The following is a 23,056-nucleotide window of genomic DNA, read 5'->3' as shown; positions in this document are numbered from 1 at the left end:
CAGCGGACTGAGTTTTTATAGGTTTCCTGCTTAGGGGAAGACCGAGAGAAGGGACCCTCATTTCGGACATGTCAAAACAAAGTCGGATGTCTTGGTTATCGGCTGTAAGATGAAAACATTTTACCATAAACAACCTTCTGTCTTGGGCGATAGTATGCTCCTTACATTTTCATAGCGGTAAGTTAGAAATAAAGTTTAGAATTCTCTTTCTTTCTTTCTTTTAGTCAGATACGTGCCCAGGAAAAAAGTAGTGGCTTATGGTCCGGAAAATACTGTATATATTTCTTTTGTTTTCTTTGATGTTAAGGATACAATGTTATGCAGAGGCGTACCAATGACAATTTTATAGACAAATGATACTATTTATAGTCGCAGCGGAGAGTTGGAGGACACATGAAATATTTTCTTCCTTGGGGTGCGTAACAGAAAATAATTGAGAAGCACTGCGCTAAAGCATACAACATGGCTGGTCTCCCTAATGTCCTTAGTCTTATCAAAATGTTTTCTCTTATGCTGGTTCTCTTACGTTCACAAATCACCCCTAAGACTTTCCCCCCACTCCCTAAATCCTTCTTGTACTCTCTTCTTCACCTCTTTTCCACATTTCCAATTGCTCTGAACAGTTACTCATAAGTACTTGAACTTCTGCAGCTTCTCCACCTTTACCCCTTATCACCAGAGCTTGGCACTTTACGCTTTTTTGCCGGTCCGTCCTCCATCCGCAACCTGTCCTCGGCCCTCCGTCCTTATTCATAAAAAATTATCGTCCTCCGACCCCATCCGTCCTCATTCTTTTAAAGTGTTTCCGTCCTTACATTCCGTCAGCCCCCCACCGCCGGCGACCAAAAAAAAAAAAGCGTCCGTGCATGACATTTCAATCTCATTAGCTGGCTAATTTCCAATGCACATCCTCTTACCGGCTGGGAGTATCGTGAGTGGATTGAATTGTTTACAACCGTTTAACTAAGATAGCTTTTTTTTAGCTGCCAGCAACCACCGATGTGATGATGATGATGATGAGGCGGACCGGGGAAAGCCAGGGGACATCACGAGAACATTTAAGATTGCATAATAACACAATGGGTTTTGTCGGGTGTTTTCACTTTTTATTGCGTTATTTCACAATAAAAAGAATTATTGCAAAATAAGGCAATGTTACATGGGGAGGAGAACGAACGTATTATACTTCCGGGTCATAGCTTTCGGTGGTTTTTTTTTGTTTTTTTTGGTGGAGGATAAGTGATTTGGCCTTTGTGATAGAGAAAGTCTTTATTTTAGAGGAAACTATTATTTCCTCTTTACCAGCGTACAAAGGTAATGTCCCGACATCTACCTTTCAAGTGTTCTATCCACCCATCCATCCTTTACACCTTTTTTCTTTAGGGTTGCAGGTGTGTTGGAGTCTATCCCAGCTGACTTTGGTCACCATTAAAACACTTCACACTCTCTTAAAATGCATCACTTTCAAAAGCAATGTTTTCCAATAAACAGAATGTCAATGCAACACAATACCGTTTAATTGAGTCCCACGCTGTCCGTAATGTTGCCAGAAAAAATTGTTAGACGTGTTTCCTTCTGTGTCCACGATAGTAATAGTTTAATAGTTTTTAAAAAATCTTTTGTTTATTCTATGACAACCAAGTATGCCTGAAAACCTGAAAAGATGTACTGTATATGTTCATTCTTTTTCCAGTGATTTTCTATCAAAGCAGGCCAAATGTTATGTTGAAGGCATCCAGTGGATTCTCCACTACTATTACCATGGGGTGAAATCCTGGAGCTGGTGAGAACTTATTCCCATTTAATTTTTTAGCAGCCTAATAGTTTATTTATAACCCTGCACTTTTTGTTTGTTTTGTTTTTAAATTTTTCCAAGCAGCCATCATTTTCAGCTTATTAACACTGTTTTTGTTCCTCCAGGTTTTACCCCTATCACTATGCACCGTTCTTGTCAGACATCAGAAATATTTCAGGATTGAAGTTGACGTTTGATCTCGGGAAACCCTTTATGCCCTTCCAGCAACTCTTGGCAGTCTTACCTGCTGCCAGCATGGAGTTGTTGCCTGAATGTTATAGGGTAACGCACGCATCTCTTCTCACACACATCTAGCAAGGAAAAAAAGTACTTTTATTAACTCATTCACTGCGATTGACAAATTTGTTTGTCTTTTCACAGTCCAGCCATTCAATCCCAGGAATTTATTTATATATATATATATATATATATATATATATATATATATATATTTTTTTTTTTTTTTTTCGAACATTAGGGTAAAAGAGGCTCTGACAATGTCTGTCAGTAAATGAGTTAATATATTGTATTCACCTGGATTTCTTTATAAATTGGTCATAGAATCTCAGCTGATCCTGTGAGTTAACAATAGATAATTTTCTAAAACCAATAATACACATTACAATCGATGCTAGCATGTATTTTTTTTTTGGTTTGTTTTTTTCCACAACATTCATAGTGCAGTGTGGATAAAGTATGTGAACATTTAGGTTTAATAACTGGTTGAGCCTCCTTTGTCTGTAATAACTGCAGATCAGATCTGAACAAGAGTCAGGATTTTTGGACAATAGCTCTTTGCAAAACCATTTTAGTTCCGCAGTAATAGTGGGATGTTTTGTTAATCACTGTCTTTCAAGTGGAAGTCAACCCAAACATATTTTTTTCAGGAATATGTTTTATGCAGGCCCACTAGTTAAAACAAAGCATTCTGATAAATTCCGTATTGGCCTGAATATAAGACGGCCCCCTTTTCAAGACTCAAGTTTGAAAACAATTTTTTGAACACCAAATAAATTTTTATACAAAAAATAATTACAGTACATCTGAAACAAATGATTATAACAATATATTTGAGAGAAAGGGCATGTTTTTTTGCCTCATTCAAATCTTGATATCTGAACATTTAAATATGTAAACTAAAGTGCAATCACATTCGTAAATGAATGGCTTCTGGTTTTTGAAATGTAAATAAACCAATCTATTGTGATGAAACAACAAAATTGCAATAATTGCATTAACCATCAAAGTGTAGTCTAACTGTAACTGTAGTCTTGAAACAATAAGAATAAGGAAAAACATTGCAATAAAATAATGCAAACTGGTTTAACTTGAGAGTAGCTGAGATCTGTCATGACAGAACATTACCTTCTCACAAACAATTATCTGCCTCGCTGTGCTCAGTGTCGCTGTCCTTAATCCCATCCTCTGCCTCCTCCCATAGCGCATCATCCTCACGTGACAGGGGTTGCTTTAGCCTGCGGAGTTAAGTTCAGCATTCGCTTCAATGATATCTGTCGCCATCAAGCGTCGTGAATGGGTATAATGTCTAGACCCCGAATATAAGACTACCCTCACTTTTTCAGTCTTATTTCAATGCAAAAAACACCGTCTTATATTCGGGCCAATACGGTATTGCGTTTGTGGAATAAAAGTTATTCCACCCATTTAGTCATTTCTGGGGTGGCTCTTTTGTCACTTCTGGCGACTGAAAACAACATCACAGTTGCTCCATGCTCAGTTTTTATTATTAGCGCGTGCTTACGTGCGAGTAGCCCACTTTTCACACGGACGCTATTGAGAGTTGCGCGTGTAGGAGAGTGGGGGCACAGAAGAGGAGCCAGTATGCCAGAAGCCGTGATAAATTATAAATGCAATGATAAATGGCATTAATATGGCATACGCAAACAAGCCAGGGCCCGAACGTCCCCCTGTACACTGCGGTCTCCTGTTTGGGAACATTGTGGCTTTCCTGTTAAAATCGCGAAAGGGAAAAAATTACGTCCCAACATTACGTGCCTACACTGCAGTGTTGCAGGTAGCACGTCTAACGTCTAATAACGCACTTAAAACGGCATCATCCGACTGCAAATGTTTCTTCGATGAGGAAGAAAGTAGTCTTTATGGCCAAAAACTTTCAACTTAAATAGCAAAATTTATCAAATGTTGTTGAATATTCAAAGATTTCAATGCCTAAAAAGTGTATATAATTTCTTAATGACTTTGTAAAGTTACTGTATTTTTTTCATTATAAAAAGAGTTTTAATATAGTTACAATAATTGTAACTTATGTATTTTTTTCATCATAAAAAGTGTATACATGTACTGTAATGACAACTTTAACTCAAATACTCAGATGTCGCCCTGCGATTGGCTGGCAACCGGTTCAGGGTGACAGCTGGGATAGGCTCCAGCACGCCCGCGACACGTGTGAGGATTAAGCGGTCAGTATAATAGATGGATACTTAGACGTGTCATAGGCTGTTGCTGCTGAGTGTGTTCAAAGATTTCAGTGTCTTAATAGTTTACAAAATTAATAGATCTTTATTGTTAGCGTATTTTTTATTCCATTTATTTCTTAGAATATCACACGAATGGTTCGCTTTTATTTATTTTTTCTAAAAAATGTACCGTTTACTTGTGATCGATTCAAAATAAACATATTTAAAAAAATAATAATAATTTTTTTTTTTTTGGGGTTGCCGAAAATTAAGTATACCGAACCGAACTGTGATTTTGGGTTGACTTCCTCTATAGGGCCATACTGCAACATCTCAGTTGGTTTGAGGTCAGGATTCTGTCTGGGCCACTGCAGAGTTGTGAGCTGTGCTCTTGCAGTCATCTTTCCAGACTGGCCACTCCTTGAAAGAAGAAACAGTGGTAAACTTTTTAGGTTATTGACAATCAGATTTGACTCTGGACTAAAGAACATCGAGGCTTTTAGATTTGACAATTATTCATCATAGATCGTCTGAGAGAGCTTTTGTCAAATTAATGCTTCACATTGGGCAATGCTTCTTAACTCATTCACTGCCAGTGACGAATAGAAAACTCAAAACTTGTTTGTTTTTATAGGTCAGAGCAGCTTTTACCAACACCTTTTACCAATCTCATTACATTGATTGAACTCATGTTGGCTGACAACCATTCGGTTTGGGACAATTCATTAGCCTACTGATTCACATACGTTTTCCACTATGGACTGTGAATGTTTACATTGTGTATCCAATAAAGACATGAAAACACATTATTTTATGGTTTTCGTTTAAGCAGACTGTTTGTCTATTGTTGTGATTCGTCCAAAGATTGCATCATATTTTATGACCAAATTACACAGAAATCCACATAATCCCCAAAAGTGCATACCGGTATACATTTTCTTGAAACTGTATAATACAATCTTGAGGTACTTGAAATACACAAATGACAATGCAGACGTGTTCAGCTTTGTAACAAAGAAATTAATGGAAAATTACTTGATCTAATATATGATCTGCTTGCCAGTTGTCACATACCTGTACCTACACTGACCTACCCTGATGGCACGTGAAGCTGTTGTGATGAACTACATACAATCTGTCCTATATCTTATCCATATGAATTAAACATGATCCAGTGCTCTTTATTAGTACAGTACATTTATGGTGTGACATTGTGTCACTTTTTACAGGACCACCTCCTGTGATGTCATTTCCCAATAAGAGAGCATCGGGAAGTGTAAACATTACAGCAGCATTTGCGCTCTATCGTTAAGTGCTGCATCAAAAAGGTGCCATTCTAACAGCGCATGCAATCCAAAGCCTCGCACTGTTGACAGGCTCATTTAATTTGCACTGTTTTTTTTTTTAATTCAAGATGGGAAACCTTCCCGGCATGTACCTGGAGTATTATATACTCTTGCAGAATTTTGTTTATATGTTACATTGATGAACATTTTAAATATTTTATTAATGTATTTGGGGTTGTGTTTAAAGGGCCATTTTAGCGTTTTGAATTTTAATATAAGATAAACTTTATTTTCCCAAATGGGAAATTTGACTTGGGCTCACTGCCCACAGCTGCCACACATACACGTTACAATACAGCACACATAAACATTCACATGGCATTTTCATTTGATTGTGCTTTGTATTGAAGAGAGAAAAAAATCGATTAAACTCGGAATATGGATGTGGGGGTAATCTGGGATTTTATTTGAAGGTCATATCACCTTGCCCTATTGTGATTGGCTCATGTGTGAAAAGAGGCGGGTCTTGTAGTTATTGTGCAAATCTATCGCATACATCTTGAATTCAAAGGACGTTCAGTGCTCACGATGTGCCGAATAAGCCCGGCCTGCCAGAGGAGACAAATTCTGATAGTCCAAATCGTTTCATGAGCAAACAGCCAAGACAAAAATAAGGCAGGAAATTCTGTTTTTGGGATGAGTGGCTACATATTACTTGTAATACAGTGATTACATATGTGGAAATGTGGAGCTCGGCTTGATGAAGGCAGCTGTCCCTTTGGAGCCGGTAGATTTTTGTTCTGGTATATCCAATTGCGGCTGTAACATGCAACAAGTCTTTCACTGGTGAAAGAGAGTTTACAGCAAACATTTGCAATTTGGCTTCACTAAAAAAAGGACAGCCAAAAAGCGTGTGGCGACTCACCAGTGGAGAGTATGGAGGACATCAGGAAAAGCAAAGAATGGAAAAGAAAGCAAGGCTTATAAGTGTTGCGCTGTTTTTGATTTTACAGCACCTGATGACCAGTGAAATGTCGTCCATTATTGAATATTACCCTACAGACTTCAAAACAGACCTCAATGGCAAGCAGCAGGAGTGGGAAGCCGTAGTGCTAATTCCTTTCATTGATGAGGTACAGTACATGCAAATACCGTCAAGCTTTTATACATTTTCTTTAATGTTTTGTTTGGTTTTCTCTCTTTTTGACAGAGGTGTTTGTTAGCAGCCATGGAGAGCTGCAATTATAAATTGACAAAAGAAGAGAAAGACAGAAATCATCATACAGAGTGTACCCTCTATACATATGACCATGAGAAAGATTTCACATACCTCTCCACTGTTCCTCATCTTTTCCCAAACATCATCCACTGCCATGTCAGGTAGATGCACACATCACCCCTTAACTCTTACACTGGTCTGCTGAGCCCAGTCAGAGTTCTAAAATCTTATCTTGCTATGTTCTGTTAAACCTAACAACAACCTTGCATGGTGGCATATTTAAATCTTTTCTAATTCTTGTTCATTCACTACATTGTCTTCTTTTTGCCTTCATTGCTTTGCGGTTGTCTTTTGTCACCTCTGCAATTACTTCATGACCACGTTGCCTAAATATAGGTAATGTAATATATATATATAGAGAGAGAGAGATGCTGATCTTGCTAATTATAAACAGTAATATATTCAGACTTGAAGATTGATAGCTCAGCCTTCCACTCATCCTGGTAGCTGGATGGAGAGAGAGACAATTATGAGGTGGCATATTTGAATGGAATGAATCCATCCAACAGCTCTTCTTCGAAATGTCCGCTGCAAGTTACTTTGTAATGTGCCCGGGGTTTCCAGGAAAGAAAACATTCCCATGGACGCCTGGCAAGTTCCACTAAACCACATTGGCAGAACTGTGGATCGCTCAGTGCTGTATTTTTGTGGATTCCCCACATTACATCACATAAAACACAAGGTATATTATGCATATTCGCATCACTAGATGACAAACACTGGCCATTATCATGTAGAGCAGTACCTCTAAGGAGGTGCAAAATATGGCACTATTCATTTTTAATGTTGTCTTTTTTCCCTACTGTATGACCAAATGTCATATCAATACTATACTGTACTCCCTCTGCTCGGCCCAAACTATCAAGATTAGAAAGATATACCTTGTGATTGTTTTGTGGATACTGTAATAAATGAAGGTACTTGTATTTTTGGGGGGTATTATACTCGGTACACAAGGTGCCCACAATACTACCCGTACTTAATTGTGGGTCATTCTTTCATTGACAATACATTACTGAGGTCAAGCATCAACAGATCTTGGTTACAGCCTTCTGTGTGCTATTTAAAAAAAATCTGATTTAGCTGAAGGTTAAAGAGAGTTGTCATTGTTTGCAGCATGGATTATAAAAACAACAAAGAAAAAAGGGGTACGGTAATTTTTGATCGTACTTTCTATGAAAAAAAATAACGCAAGACTACATTTAGATGTATTGTTTATTAAATCAGTGAGCATGTCTTATTCTGTCCCTTATTCATGGTTTCGTCTGTTCATAGTTTAATATGAAGAAGAGTGGGGTGCTTGTATTCCAGCAAAGTAGCAGAGGTGACAATATGATGTTGGACATCCTCCCCATTCAGGAAAAAGAATTGGTAAGCGCTTGTCTGTCTGTTGTGACGCAGTGCCGTATCTATCGCCCATTATAAAATGTTACAAGGTAAAATAATTCTATGTTAAAATATCTGCCTTTGCAAAAATAATAGTCTGTTTTGACAGTACATCACTGGTGCAAAATATTAGAACTGACTACTGGATTGCAAACACAAACAATAAACCTGTTGCCAGCCACTCATCTGCCCCTACCCTGTGCCCTGTCTTACAATTTATAGCTTTGTGATGACGTTGCTGAAAAAGTACTGGGGAAGTCCGTGTTTGTCAACTGGCCACATCTAGAGGAAGCACGCATCATTGCTGTGTCAGATGGAGACACCAAGTAAAATTACGATTTTTTTTTTTTTTTTTTTTTTTTTTTTTTTGGGGCAAGGCTTTTGTTTTAAATGCATAAAGTCTCATTCATTAACAAACATACAAAAGTAGTCTTGTTCTGGTGAGCTTGAATACATTTTTTTTTATGCCTCAAAGGTTTTCTCTAGAAGAACCACCAGGGGTCCAACGGATCTACGACAGGCCTTCCACCCCTCCCCCGACCAAAGTCACTTACCTTTCAGACAAGGAGCAGAGGGACTGGGTGAAAGACATCCAAGGAATAACGGAACAGTAAGGCTCAAACACTGGCAAAAATCCTTTTAAAAGAATGAAGAACACCAGAGTTATTTAATTGCATGAACTTTATCAGTCCTTTATCCTTTATAATGTCATATTTTATAGCTACCTGAAGAGGAAAGGCATCATAGTGAATGAAACAACAGTGGTTCTATATGGACAGCTGCTGTCAGGGAGAAAATACATCCCCAAATCGAACGGTGTTGTGGAGTTGGAGAAACAATGGGCTAAGCAGGTCCTTCCTTTTGCATACCAGACCGTGGTCCAGGTACATGCCCACAAGCCCAAATACATCACTCACAAAAACAATAACATGCAAGCAAACACTAGAAAAATTTAGGAAGGGTACAGTATATGACAACATTTCCTTGATGGGACTATGGGGCAGAATCTCTCAGAAAGTTTTGAACTCCTGTGTCAATGCCAGTGTTGTAGTGAGCAACTTAATTCTGAATACAGTATTAGGTCTACATTGTTGTAACTATCAACTGTTGGTTGCAACCAAGATTATTTGCTGCAAGGCTAATTACCTGCAAATGTCGATTTTTCTCTTCCATACTCAAACATTCTCATTCATTGTTCATCATAAAATTAAAGGGGAAATGTTTGGTTCATTTCATGTGGATGAGAGCATTGATAATGGCACATGGTACAGGATCATCTCCTGTGCTCATGAACTCTGTCCTCACTTTTCCTAGGACATTGAGGCCTTTTATTCATCTTTGACTTGCTTTAAGAGCTTGGAAGACCTCTATCCTCCACTAACCACCGTTTTCATGGTGGGAAACCCCTACTATGCTGCCATGGGAGAGGTCGGTCAACTGCAGTTTCTCAGTTTTTAGACTTTAGATCTCATCCTAACTATGGCAACTGCATTTCCACCGCTTGTTGTACATTCCGAACAGGTGCAAGATTCGAGTGATGTCATCAAAGACGGGCGTGTGCGTGTGGTTTTCAACGTACCACATGAGCCCCAACTCGAAGTTTTAATCCAGAACCAGCATGTAAAACACATACATATTCATACACAAAAAGTATGTCTCAAATTGTTATTTCTGAATGTATTTGTCTTTTGTTATGTTATAGAAGTACTGTGTGAAGTACAGCCCTGGCTACATTGTGGCATCCCGTCTTGGTATCAGCAGCTACCTTGTGTCTCGCTTTTCTGGAAGCATCTTCATTGGCAGAGGATCGAAAAAGAAGTGAGTACCGTCATGTCCAGGCTATAAGCTGATACCTTTTTTCCACACACTTGGAACCTTGTGTCTTAAACAATGATGTGGCTACTTTATGGATTTTGACACGCTCACAAGCATCACGCTGCCAATACCACTCTCAATTCTACTCCTTAGACCTTGTTTCGTCGCTTAGTAGGGATGTCACGATATCCAAATGTCGTGATACGATAATATCACGATATGAACCTCACAGTATGATAATTATCACGATATTGTGGAGAGGTTGGCAATAGATAAAAAGCTCACACTACTGTATAAAAGCTCACGATATTGTAAAAAACATAACAGCATTCACAAAGAAATGGGCTTGGCCAGTCATGCTCTCCTATTGGCTCAGCTTAGCAGCGCAAAGTATCATGGTCTATGTAGTTCACAACACTGTGTTCGGCTGAAGTGGGCCCACGGAGATGAAGTTAAAAATATTTGCTGGTATGCCTGATTTATGGAACCTTTTATTGGTTAGAACATAGTTTTGTTCACGTAATCTGTTTAAGTTCTGTTTAATTTGGTTGTGTGGGTGTGTGTGTATGGTTTCTGTAGAACACGAAATACAAATAAAATAAACATGAGCAGTTGCATGGAAATGTCTCTACACAAAACATGCATCAAATTAAATTGCACTAATAAACTAAACACCAGAGGGTGTTGGAACGATGCAAATGGAACTTTTAAACAGACTTGCTGCAATTAATATCGTGACATGACTACAACGATATCATGACAAATTTAATATTGTGATATTGTGACATCCCCACCGCTAAGTCCTTGATGGTGCCCATTCACAAGAGCAAAGGGTTGTTCCCATTCTCAGATGGCTTGGTTGAGATGTAGCATGTGAGCTAGCAGGGTGCGGCCTGATGTGAGACGAAGACCTCTCTTGTAATGTTACTTAAACAAACAAGAAAAAAAACTCTCCAATGTTTACCAAGTGTATCCAATGCAAGAGCATTGTGATTGTGAATGATGCTCACTGCTTGCTTTGGAAAATATGGCTTGCCGTCTGGCTAACCCATTTTTATAGGAAACATCACATAACGCGTCCGCTTTTATTTACGGCCGTTTCCTTGTTCCTCGCCCGACCCGTTCTCGGACCGTCATGATTATTGGTGAGCACTGAAAATGATGACAGCCAAAACTGTTAGCAAGGTAACGAACCTAAAAAAAAAAGTGTTCGTACACAAGAAATCACAATCTGTCAAGTTACAATGCGGAAAATACTAAACTTTTTCAGTGAATCAGGTGACTGTGTAATCCATGAGTACAGATTGGGGGATTAATTTCGTAAATAGAGCTACCACTGTACAAGTATAGGCCCGCACTTGTACAGTGGTACCTCTACTTATGAAATCAATTGGTTCTGGAAGAAATTTCTTAAATAGAAAATTTTGTAAATAGAGACGCGTTTTCCATGTAAATGCCATAATCCGTTCCAAGCCCTCCAATATTCAGACATAAATGTTTTATAAAGCATAAAAATGCATGAAAACATGTCATAAATACACATGTTAGAATTAGATTATTGCACAATAAATTAAAATTGTGCATAATGTAAAAAAACAAAGAATAGAGTAAGGAATAAAAATGATGGTCGTTTACCTTTTAATTGCTGTCCTCATCGCTTTTTGCCCTCTTTGGTTGATGTTCTCTCTCAGAAGTGGTTTTTGCCTGTTGAGGCGTTTCGTAACTTGAAAATTTCGTATGGAGACGTTCGTAAGTAGAGGTACCACTGTACAGGTTTTTCTTTTTCTGTTTTTTATTTTTTAGTGGGTGAGTCTCATATTCAGGTGTGCTCAGTAGTATGGAAATTTCAATATTTAGTCACCCTTTGGAAACTGATGTATTTCAGACACTTTTGTTAACCCTCTTCCATGATTAAACCATTTGTGCTTTATCCCTCTGCAAATGCGTTCTTAGTCCCTGTGGAGAGCAAAAAGCTAATGTTGGCCTGAACCTGAAGTTCAACAAGAAGAACGAGGAGGTTCCTGGATACACAAAGAGAACTGAGAAGGAATGGCTTTATTCTGCTGCTGTGGAGGACCTTTTAGCCGAATACTTAGAAAGGTAAAAAAGAATATTGTAAGTGTGTGATTTTGAACAATTTGAATTATATTGAATTATTTAAATATGATTATTTATGCTTTAATAGATTTTCTGAGGTGTTTGACACTGTTTCAAGAAACAGCCACGATGATGTGTTCTATGAAGATGACATCTGGCCGGGAGAAGACCATAATGGGTAAATGCAGATTTGTCTTGTAATTACTTTCCCTTATGTATAGACATTGTGCCTTCTTTTTCAGGTTTTACTTAAAAGATGCATTTGCTACACCTCATATGTACAACAAAACATGACATACTGTATTAAGTTGTGTCATTATGAATCTTGGCGTCTGCAAAGTATTTACAGTGTGACTTTTTCTATTTTATGTTACAACCTTATTCCAAACAGGGCTGCTGCGGGATCTTAAAAAGTATTAGAAGTATTGAAGTTATGGATTTGGAAAGAATACCTTAAAGTCTTGAAAAAGTTGTGAGTTTTCCTATCTGGGTGTTAAATTTTATGCTGTACAAGGCTTGGAATTTGCTGGTCGAAATGTGGATTTTTTTTTTTTAATTGAGGCAAGCGTGCACAACGTGCTTACATTACACGGGCAAGAAGTCGGAGTTGGAAGCAAAGCTATTTGGTTGATGCTGCGACAACATGACAGAAATGTGGGAGCATTCCAGATAAATCGGACGGTCACCACTGTGGCGTGTCATCATTGGAACACAGACCTTGCTGTGTGCCAAAGAGGCCCAGTGTGAAGCTGCGTAGGACTGAAAACACGATACAAATTAACGTTCCGCAAATCACTGAGATTTACCTTACCGGCATAATAACATTAGCCCTGTGCCGATCTGGCATCTAGGACGGCGCATCAGAATTATGTTTTCTATTTTTCCACATAGTGTGACGTGTCTGATGTAGTCCTACAATTTATTCCTAGACAATAATCAGTAGTGTGACGGAGCAAAACACTCGTCACTCCCTGACGAGTGGGGCCTACTCAGTGTCAGACCGGTCATCGGTTACTAGGGACGGACCGATTATCGGCCGGGCCGATAATCTGTGTTTTGACGAATATCGCCATCTGTCTTTTTTAAAATCCGATGGCCGATAATTAATCAATTCTGTTAACTTCAAGGAACTATTTACCGGTATTTACATTTTCAGTTAACTTTATAAGAGATTCAACTGACCCTGGGAACACCCTGCACTGACGGTTTTTGTTTAAGATAAAAACAAAGATAAGTGAAATTTGAACATTTCTGTAATTTGGACATTTTCTAGGACTTTATCTACTGTAGAGAACTACATGGCGATAAGAACTAACATGTATATTGGCAAACATTATTATTAATAATAATAAATGTTAAAATCTAATATTGTGTTAAGTACAGTGGTACCTCTACTTACGAACGTCTCTTCATACGAAATTTTCAAGTTACGAAACGCCTCAACAGGAAAATATTGCCTCTAGTTACGAAAGAAATTTCAGGATACGAAAGGTAAAAGTATGGGGTGATACGCGCAGTATGGGCTGCTACTCGCAGCTCCGGAGTTTCCTGAACGCAACATACTCAGAGCTGCTCTGCCATTGGCTAGCCTAGCATCTTCCTGGCATCCCATTGGCTAAGAGGGACCTCTTCCGTATGTCTCTATGTGTGTGAATAGATAGGTAAACAGATAGATAGATAAATGCAGCGTCCTCGTCATTTGCCCCTCGGCCATGAGGTCTTCCGATAGTTTTACGTGAATTAGAAACGAGGAAAAGAAAGAAAGTAGAAAATCGTTTTGTTTTTTTTTTTGGGACCATACAAACAAAGCAAGAGATAATAGAAAAGTATGAAAGGGGGATGCGTTTGTTTGATCTCGCCAAAGAATATGACCGTAATGTATCGACATTCGCCACATTAAATTAGTTGTTTACAAAACGCCAGGCAAAAACCACTTCTGAGAGAGAACATGAGCCAAAGAGGGCAAAAAGCGATGAGGACAGCAATTAAAAGGTAAACGACCATCATTTTTATTCCTTACTCTATTCTTTGTTTTTTTACATTAGGGGGTGGCGACTTATACTCCAGTGCGATTTATATGTATTTTTTATGGCTGGTGCGACTTGTACTCCGGAGCGACGTATAGTCCGGAAAATACGGTACATGCCTGTGGCAATAATGACGTCATAGAGTGTGCTTCGAAGTTTTGCTCGGTGTAGGCATGCACAGTGTACTACTCCAAGTAGCAATATTTTCTACAGTTTTGGTAAAGTCAAATGAAGGAATTATTTCTTCCCTCTCAAGGTATTTTTTAGTTTGAAAGCTCCAAAAAGTCTTGTAGGACTAAGAATATTTGTTTAATTCCTGGCCAGCTGGTTTGAACTCATAAACGCACAGCCAGGAACATTCATATTCATAAGAATTATCCCAGCTCTCCGACCCCGTTCATCCTCGTCCTTTTAAAGCGCTTCCGTCCTTGCATTCCGTCCAACCCAGGCAGGCGCGGGGAGAACATGCAAACTCCACACAGAAAGGCCAGAGCCCAGATTCAAACTCACAACCTCTGCACTGAGATGCGGACGTGCAAATGTGTTGACCACTGTGCCGCCGGCTATGCACAATGTGAATTAAACAATAGGAACTGTAGATTTTATATGTGACAACAATTTGTTGTTTGTCATTTACAATCTTATTTTGTAATTTCGTAATGGTCCACAGGGCAGAAAAGGTGGCTGAAATCATGACATGGTTGAAAAGTCACCCTGTCAGCTCGATCAGCAGGGCGTCATGTGACTTGCAAGTGCTGGACGTCGCAATCGTCGAAAAAATTGAGGAGGTTGTGGAGAAAGCCAAGGTGTTACACACACACCCACACCCCCACACACGCACACTCACACACAGCCTTTCCTTATGTTATTAGTAGGGCTGCGAAAAAATATCGTATCGCGATGTATCGTGATACTTTTTATGCCGATACCAAGTATCGATACGTTAAAGTATTGATACTTTTTAGACCATGTTATGTTTTGCACGTTCTATTACATTTGAGGTCCTTAAAGTTGAGTTTTGTGAATGGAGTTTTATTTATTGCATTCCTGTGTATCAGGAACAGTTACTAGAACAGTTTATGCACTTCAATTGAGACACTTAATTAAATGTCAAATGGCACTTAAGTTCAAACTTTGGAAACACATGCCTCAGTTTTTTAAAATATATCTTTTTATCATATTTATGTATCGCAATACGTATCGGATCGCAACCCAAGTATTGGGATCCATATCGGATTGGGACAAAAGTGTATCGTCCCAGCCCTAGTTGTTAGTATCTTTCATTTCTTCTTTTACCACATTTTTGTTTCTTTTCCACACCTTTCTATCCTAGGTGAAGAAGAGTACCAAGAAAGTTCGCGTCACCGTCAAGCCACATCTCCTATTTAGGGTTGGCATTTTTTCCTCTTTAATGGTCAAGTCTGTCTGTCATGTCTTAATACTGTAAACATTTGCGTCTATCTATTGTCTTAATGATGTCTTACCATAGTTTTGAAGTCTTTTTGAGTCATGTCTGGTGGCCTGATACATTGAAAGCACTGTTCTGGTGGACATTAGGTTTACACCTCACATGTATGGTTATGTTTTTATGCTTTTGTGTTGTCAATTAAGTCATCTTTGCATTTGTCTGTATTGGCGGATTTTTCAATGGTAATGCGACATATCAGTCATTGGCTTTTTTAAAGATCAGCAAGTTTAAGAGTTTGTCTCCAACGTTCATGCTGTCATATATTTTTCCATGTAGCCCTTGGAGCAGCAACAGGGTGTGGTACCAGACCCCAATGCAGAATTTCGCCTGTTTGACCGCGTCATCAATGTCAGAGAGAGCTTCACTGTCCCGTTGGGTCTCAGAGGCACTGTAATTGGCATTAAAGGAGGTGATGAGATACAATAAAATTATGTTTGTGGGAAGAGAATTACATGTGTACATAAACAAAGTCAAGGATGACGATGTAACTAATATTGTACGTATGTTTGGCCTTTCAGCTGAGCGTGAGGATGAGGTTCTCTATGAGGTGCTGTTTGATGAAGAATTTGCTGGAGGGCTCAATATCAGGTAGTCATAGCCCAATATAATAAGAGTCACATTGCGACATGATTATTGCAGATGCACCAATTCCGCAGTCTCTAATAGTCCTTTCAGGGCGCTTTTATTGTCAGCAAATAGCTCAATAGAATGCTGCTAATATTTAAGACAGAACTTTCTGACATCCTCAGGTGCACATCACCTCGTTGTTACCGCCTTCCTCCCTGTGCACTAATAAACCTATCGCATGGTGTCCGAATGGATCCCACGTACCACAAACTCACCGCCATCGTCAAACCTCAGCCTGCTGCTGCCACCAACTTCAACTCACACCATCATCTGGCCAGCCTCAACCACTCCCCGCGTTCACCCTTTATATCCACGCAAGTAAGAGTCATTTTTATCTTGCATGACATTATTCTTAGAATTTCTGATGATTCCTGCAGCCTTTCGTTTTGATCTCATACCGTTTAACTTTAACCTAATAGCATAACAACAAACACAGTGAGGTAAAGTCAGCCTACCAAGGCAGCAAAAATTCTACCTCGAAGGCTCCTATGCAGAAGCAACAGGACAAGGTGAGTTTATCAGCCCCCTTATCTGATACACAGTCAAGACTGCGAATTGAGTGAAAGATGGAGATGAGATCAATTTTCGCCATGGTTTTTATATTTTCTCCACTTTGTCATTGCAGAGTAAAGAGGCGTACATGAATGTATGGCAGTCTTTGCAAGACTCTGGCCCTTCCCATAAACCTCCTTCTCATTGGCAAAATAATGTACGCTTTGATTTTTTTTTCTTTGTGTGTGTCTGTGTGTGTGTTTGTGTGTGTAAAAACCTGCTCCCTTCCTGATTTTTTTTCCCATATTAATTCCACTGAAATATACCAGATTATCAAGACAATTGTAATATCACACTAAGACAACCAAAATAAATAAAAAGTAAACAATGATTGTAATAACCTATTAAGGCCTAAAGCGCCTGGCTAAACATCCCTCTATAACATAAGGTCGTCTTTGGAAACTCAAAAACCTGAAGTTTTCCCGAACATTCAACACATAGAAAATAATCTCTCAGCCCCTGTAGAATAATTCCAAAAGAAATTTAAAGTTTAGACATGTGGCTTTCAAACTGGCCCGAGTTTATTAATCGTTACGGTTTCAATCAAAGATGTAAAAATAACTTAATTTTTTTTATCAGTGCAGGAGAAGCACTATTATTCATTTTTAAAAATCAAGTGGTAAGTACCATCCATCCAACCATCTATTCCGTTACAAAGACGTCAATATCATTGTCTACAAACATATATCTTAACCATATATCACATTCGACTGGTTCCACTGGTTCGAAGTCCACAAGCGCATTGTCTTTTTCACTTAGACTGCGTCCGCGATTACTGGCGGACATTACCGACATCCTCCGAGGAGTCACGACACCATCGCGTGTATATTCCAATGCATTTTATTGGCTAGGACACAGAGAATTCGATTTTTTTTTAAATGGCATATACCCTGTCCTGGCTTTAAAGGTAGAAACACGCAACAGCGCTCCCAGCTTTAGTGGTAGAAACACAGCTATGCGCTTCTGGCCTTAATGAATTAATACAATACAATACAATTTATATAGCGCATTTCATACAGCAGGGGAAAAAATCCCAAACTATCAGTTCCTTCGCAAAAACGAATTATCTCTATTTGAAAAAAACATCACGCCGACAGTTAAACATGGTGGTGGCAGTGTAATTATCGGCTGCTTAGCAACTTCAACACCTGGACCACTTGCTCTGATCAATGAAATTCTGCCATCTACCTGAAATTCCGCAGGCAATCAATTTATGCTACCAAGTGTTCTTGGTTTATGGAGCAGGGCAACATCCTGAAACATACCTGCAAGTCCACCTCTGAATGGCTAATGAATAAATGAATGAATGAATAGATTGACTTTGCCACTTCAAAACCACTAAATCGGGTCTGGAATCCAATTGAGATGCTTAAACTGGAAGTTGATGCTTGAAAAACCTTCAATATGACTGAGCTGAAACAATCCTGCGAAGGAGAACGGACCAAAGTTCAGAGGTGGGCATTCCGTCACTGACGGACACCCATTTTGCCGACGATTGACGGGACACTTTTTAAAAATGACGGACTAAGCACTGACGGAAGCAGATTTTCGTCCGCCATTGTTACCATCACCAACTGCGTCAATCAGTGACGGACCTCTCAGTTGTCACTTATGTGGACGCCAGTTTTGTTGATGTTTTTTTGGGGAGTGGGAGACGGGCCGACGGGCTAACGAAAGGACTGACCAAATGATGAATTACAATTCTATAAATGACGGACGGGTGACGAATGACGGACCAGCAAAATTTAGTAAAATGACCACCTCTGCCAAAGTTCCTCCACAGCGACAGTAAAGACTCCTCACCAATTATTGTACCAGGTATCAGTTTCAGGGGCAATGACTTTTTCCATATAGGGCCAAATAGGTATGGATATTTCCCCTAATAATAATTTTTGAGTTATTTTCTTACATTGACTTCAGATATTAAAATATTTGATTTTGTATTCTAAAAGCACTGTAAAATGTTAACTGGTTGAGAAGAATATGCACACTGTCACTAAACACTTTCAAGCGAAACAAAAATGTCCCAAAATGGCTATTTGTTTGTTGCTTTAAATCATGATACATTTACAGTATCTAGGTATGTGTCCAAGTATAAAAAATGAAGGTTGTGTTTGTTTGTACTTTGCAGGCCTCTGTTGGTCTCATTAGGTTGTTGAAGAAAAATGAGGATGCCATTTCTCTTTTACCTCAGCAGAACACAGTCAACAAGGTAGTTACACACAGAGAGAGAGGTGGTCATGGTTGGACAGTAGTTTTGCTTGACTGTTAAATTGGCTGCAGACTCATCTTATTTTTTTTGTATTGCTTGTGTTTATTCACTCAGACATCAACTGAGTTTGAGGACCTGATAGCCAGCCTTAAAATCTCCAAGGACAGCCAACAGACTGCTGCAAATCTTCCTCCAGCGCCACCACAAGCACCCACTTCCCAATCTGATGGGCCTTTGTCACCGCAGTCCTTTGCAATGGTGAACATTAGGCTTGCAACAAGAGCAAACTGATATTCCTTTTCAAATATGTAATGTACATTTATTTTAGAAAGATGAATTGGTTTGTGATTTTTTTTTTTTTTTTTTTTTTCGTTGATTTAAATCCCCTCTAGGAAATTAGTCTCTCAACTTTTGCTTGAATTCCACAATAACCTGTTTGGACAAGCGCCATTGTACCGTTGTTGTGTTCCAACTGTCTGTGGTTGTAGAAGGGCACAATGGTATTGAAGGAGATGCTGAAGATTGACGGCAGTGGAGCAGGAAACCCCGGCCCTCAGGAGACTGAGAACGACCAGAAGCAAAACAAGAGAAGAAAGTCCAAGAAATTAGGTACCTTTATTCCCATGTGAACGGTGATGTCACCATATCATCATGGTCCTTACCTTTTAGTAAAGTTAACCAAATAATTCAGCTGCAATCATAAAACGAGTCTTTTCTATTGCCTTTTGAGTACATGAGTAAAATCTCTGAAATCGTTGGGCATACAGTTAAAGCAGGTTGTTACATTTCATTGTTGTTTTTCTCCAACCAGCGGCACAAATGAATGTTCCCCATGGAGATACAGCAAGATCGGCTTCTCCTGTGCATGTTAACCAGCCCAACATGTTAATGGCCAGCAAGGTGTCAGAGCTGGCGTGTGTATGTGTCGCTTTAGGCATGGCACCACCGGAGTTCAGCTACATACACAACAGACAGGTAATACCGCATTATTTGTCTTGTATCTTAAAAAAATGATTCAAATAGTCTGTGGTTATACCTGCTCATAATATAAAATCAATGGCTATGTTTACATGAACATATTTATTCGGATTAAAAGCATGATCGGAAATAAAAATGCTTCACGTACACACCCCATTCGGAATATTCCGATCGAGCCCATTCCAATCAATATTTTAGTCCGAACGAGAGGGGTGGGTTGCGTCAATTGATAATCCAATCGGCGCGCATGAAAACACTTATTCCGAAGTTTTGGAACAAACCGTCTTTACCGCCGTCTGTGACGTCAATATACGTGTTTCTGTTATTTCCGAAAGCTACAGTATACCTGTATAGTAGAAACAGAGCGAGCGAAAGATGCAAAATAATGCTAATTTTTAACCCATTAAGGCCTAAAGCTCCTGATGAAACATCCCACTAAAGCCTAAGGGTGACTTTGAAATCACCCTCTAAAACCTGAAGTTTTCCCGCAAATTCATCCATCCATCCATCCATTACCTATACCGCTTGTCCTCACAAGGGTCGCGGGCGTGCTGGAGCCTATCCCAGCTGTCATCGGGCAGTAGGTGGGGGACACCCTGAACCGGTTGCCAGCCAATCGCAGGGCACACAGAGACAAACATCCGCACTCACAATCACACCTAGGGGCAATTTGGAGTGTCCACAATTAACCAACAAAGCATGTTTTTGGAATGTGGGAGGAAACGGGAGTTCCCGGAGAAAACCCATGCACGTATGCGGAGAACATGCAAACTCCACACAGGGAGGCCGGGATCGAACCCACGACCTCTGAACTGTGAGTCGGACGTGCTAACCAGTCGATCACCGTGCCGCGCCCCGCAAATTCAACACCTAGAAAATAATTGATATCCTTGTAGCAGACACATAAAATAATTCCAAAATGTATTTGAGATCTTAGACCTGTGGCTTTCACACAGGCCTGAGTTTATTATTTACTGTTCCATAGGGGTGTAACGGTACGCTAAATCACATTTCGGTTCTGTTCGTTTTTTTGGAAACTTCGGTCCGGTATATTTTCGGGATAAAAAAGATTTTTTTTTTTTTTTTAAATATGTTTATTTTGAAAAGATGACAAGTAAATGGTACATTTTTTAGAAAAAATAAATAAAAGCGAACCATTCGGGTGATATTCTAAGAAATTACTCCAGAATAAAAAAATACACTAACAATAAAGATCTCTTAATTTTGTAAATTATTAAGACACTGAAATCTTTAAACACTCAGCAGCAACAGCCTATGACACACCTAAGTATTCAAGTTAAAGACAAGTTGTTATTATCTATACATGTATACACTGTGCCGCCACTCTCGTCACTCGCATGCAACAGTCAATAGCGTCCGTGCGTAAACTCGCGCTAAGTGCCATACCGAAACGTATTAATACACCCGAGTGTACCGTTACACCCCTACTGTTCCAATCAAAAATGTAAAAATAGTGTTAGTGCAAGAGAAGCACAATTTTTAATTTAAAAAAAGTCAAGTGGTAATTACAATCCTCTATTCTGTTACAAAGCCGTCTCACTTTTCAGGAGACCGCAAAAATGGCAAGTTTTTACTACCATTATCATTGCATCGTGCAAGAAAGCAAGCCATTTTCAACACTTGAGATAGGTCAATAATGTGTAAAAATAACACCCACGCGTGCAGACTGACCCATCAGTATAGATTTTAGAAAATATATGAAATACACTAAAATGTAACTTTTGAGGTTTTGGCAACATGTCTTAAAAAAAAAGAAAATGATGTATCCACTTTCCTGGCTCTAAAGGTAGAAATATAAAACAGCGCTCCCAGATCAAGTGGTAGAAACGTGGGCTCCCAGCCTAAATGGGTTCAAGTGTAAATGGACGGAGTGATGTTTTGTTGACACAGAAGTCGCTACGACTTGTTCTTCTACTACTATTTCCGGTATTTGGTTCATCTGCGCATGTCAAATGAAGTTGTTCTCATCGACAGTGTGATGCATGAACACGCCAGTCCTGATATGGTCAATAATTTTGGAGTCAACGAAAATAGGGTATATGATCGTAATTTTAATCCAAACTCTGATTGGATTATAGAAATGTTGTCCATGTAAACGTAGCCAATGAAACAATTGGAGGAGATCCATCGGGGTGTATTCAACGTTCTGTATGTCATTGTGTCATCGTGTCTGCAGGGTGTTGCCGTGTGTCAGGTTAAGCTGTCCAACGGTTTGACTGTTCACGGTCCCCAATGCCACTCAGAAAACGACGCCAAGGAGAACGCTGCCTTCTTAGCCTTACAACGACTGGTACGACACACTGTTGTTGTTGTTGTCGTGTGTGGTTATGGTGTTGCAGTTCAGTTGTGCCTCTTTGTATGCACCATACGAGACAACACAACCTCATATTACAGTTGTTTTCCATCATTTCACCTCGCATTATTTCGTAAATAGGTGCGAAGTATAACAGTCAAACCTTTTTATCCCGTTAGAACTCACTGGGGTCAGGTTTCCCTCTTCAACCCCCTCTGTTCCATGGAGTGGCACGTTTGCAGTCTCCGGCCATCAGAGCCATGCCGCCTGTCTTCAACCAGTCAGGTAAATGCATCTTCTTCCATCCACTACTAGATAAGCAAATGTGAGATTTATTTCAGCCGAATCAGAGGCACTTAAGATGGTGGCAGGTTTGTGCTAACTCTCATTTAACCCATTACAAAAACCCAAAAACCGATAGGCAACTAGAGAATCACCCACTTAAACCTGAGATTCTCCCAGGAATTCAACACCTACAAAATAATTGATATCTCAGGCCATGTATTTGATGTACATAATACATAATACAACATAATTCCAAGAGAATTTGAGAGCTTAGACGTGGCTTTCACATAGGCCCAAGTTTATTATTTACTGTTTCAATCAAAGATGTAAAAATAATGCCAGTGCAAGAGAAGCACTATTTTTAATTTTAAAAAATCCTAAATAATAGAGTGGTATTTACCGTCCTCTATTCTGTTACAAAGACGTCGATATCGTCATTGTCTACAAATATATCTTAACCATATAGTGCAATCGAATGGTTCAAAGTCCACAAGTGT

At 39.3% G+C, this 23,056-nt stretch overlaps 1 protein-coding gene across 2 annotated transcripts in view; it reads left to right on the top strand.

Moving 5' to 3' along the window:
- xrn1 (5'-3' exoribonuclease 1) overlaps positions 1-23,056 on the top strand; it is a 40,938-nt gene that overhangs the window by 13,364 nt on the left and 4,518 nt on the right. For both annotated transcript variants that reach the window (XM_086043107.1, XM_086043106.1), the window contains exons 12-38: positions 1,694-1,783; positions 1,921-2,077; positions 6,533-6,652; positions 6,730-6,899; positions 7,363-7,480; positions 8,074-8,169; positions 8,407-8,510; positions 8,660-8,794; positions 8,906-9,068; positions 9,499-9,612; positions 9,706-9,804; positions 9,887-10,002; positions 11,953-12,099; positions 12,185-12,274; positions 14,794-14,929; positions 15,457-15,513; positions 15,868-16,000; positions 16,110-16,179; positions 16,341-16,536; positions 16,638-16,727; positions 16,844-16,927; positions 18,902-18,982; positions 19,097-19,240; positions 19,471-19,591; positions 19,794-19,957; positions 22,158-22,271; positions 22,454-22,559. In XM_086043107.1, coding sequence (XP_085899233.1) covers positions 1,694-1,783; positions 1,921-2,077; positions 6,533-6,652; positions 6,730-6,899; positions 7,363-7,480; positions 8,074-8,169; positions 8,407-8,510; positions 8,660-8,794; positions 8,906-9,068; positions 9,499-9,612; positions 9,706-9,804; positions 9,887-10,002; positions 11,953-12,099; positions 12,185-12,274; positions 14,794-14,929; positions 15,457-15,513; positions 15,868-16,000; positions 16,110-16,179; positions 16,341-16,536; positions 16,638-16,727; positions 16,844-16,927; positions 18,902-18,982; positions 19,097-19,240; positions 19,471-19,591; positions 19,794-19,957; positions 22,158-22,271; positions 22,454-22,559 — 3,215 coding nt within the window. The remainder of the gene's footprint in view (positions 1-1,693; positions 1,784-1,920; positions 2,078-6,532; positions 6,653-6,729; positions 6,900-7,362; positions 7,481-8,073; positions 8,170-8,406; positions 8,511-8,659; positions 8,795-8,905; positions 9,069-9,498; positions 9,613-9,705; positions 9,805-9,886; positions 10,003-11,952; positions 12,100-12,184; positions 12,275-14,793; positions 14,930-15,456; positions 15,514-15,867; positions 16,001-16,109; positions 16,180-16,340; positions 16,537-16,637; positions 16,728-16,843; positions 16,928-18,901; positions 18,983-19,096; positions 19,241-19,470; positions 19,592-19,793; positions 19,958-22,157; positions 22,272-22,453; positions 22,560-23,056) is intronic.

The sequence above is a fragment of the Filicampus tigris genome, chromosome 10 (genome assembly GCF_054856515.1).
Source record: "Filicampus tigris isolate MCC_2025a chromosome 10, RoL_Ftig_1.0, whole genome shotgun sequence".
Classification (NCBI taxonomy): Eukaryota; Metazoa; Chordata; class Actinopteri; order Syngnathiformes; family Syngnathidae; genus Filicampus; species Filicampus tigris.
This window is presented reverse-complemented; position numbering and strand designations above follow the sequence as displayed.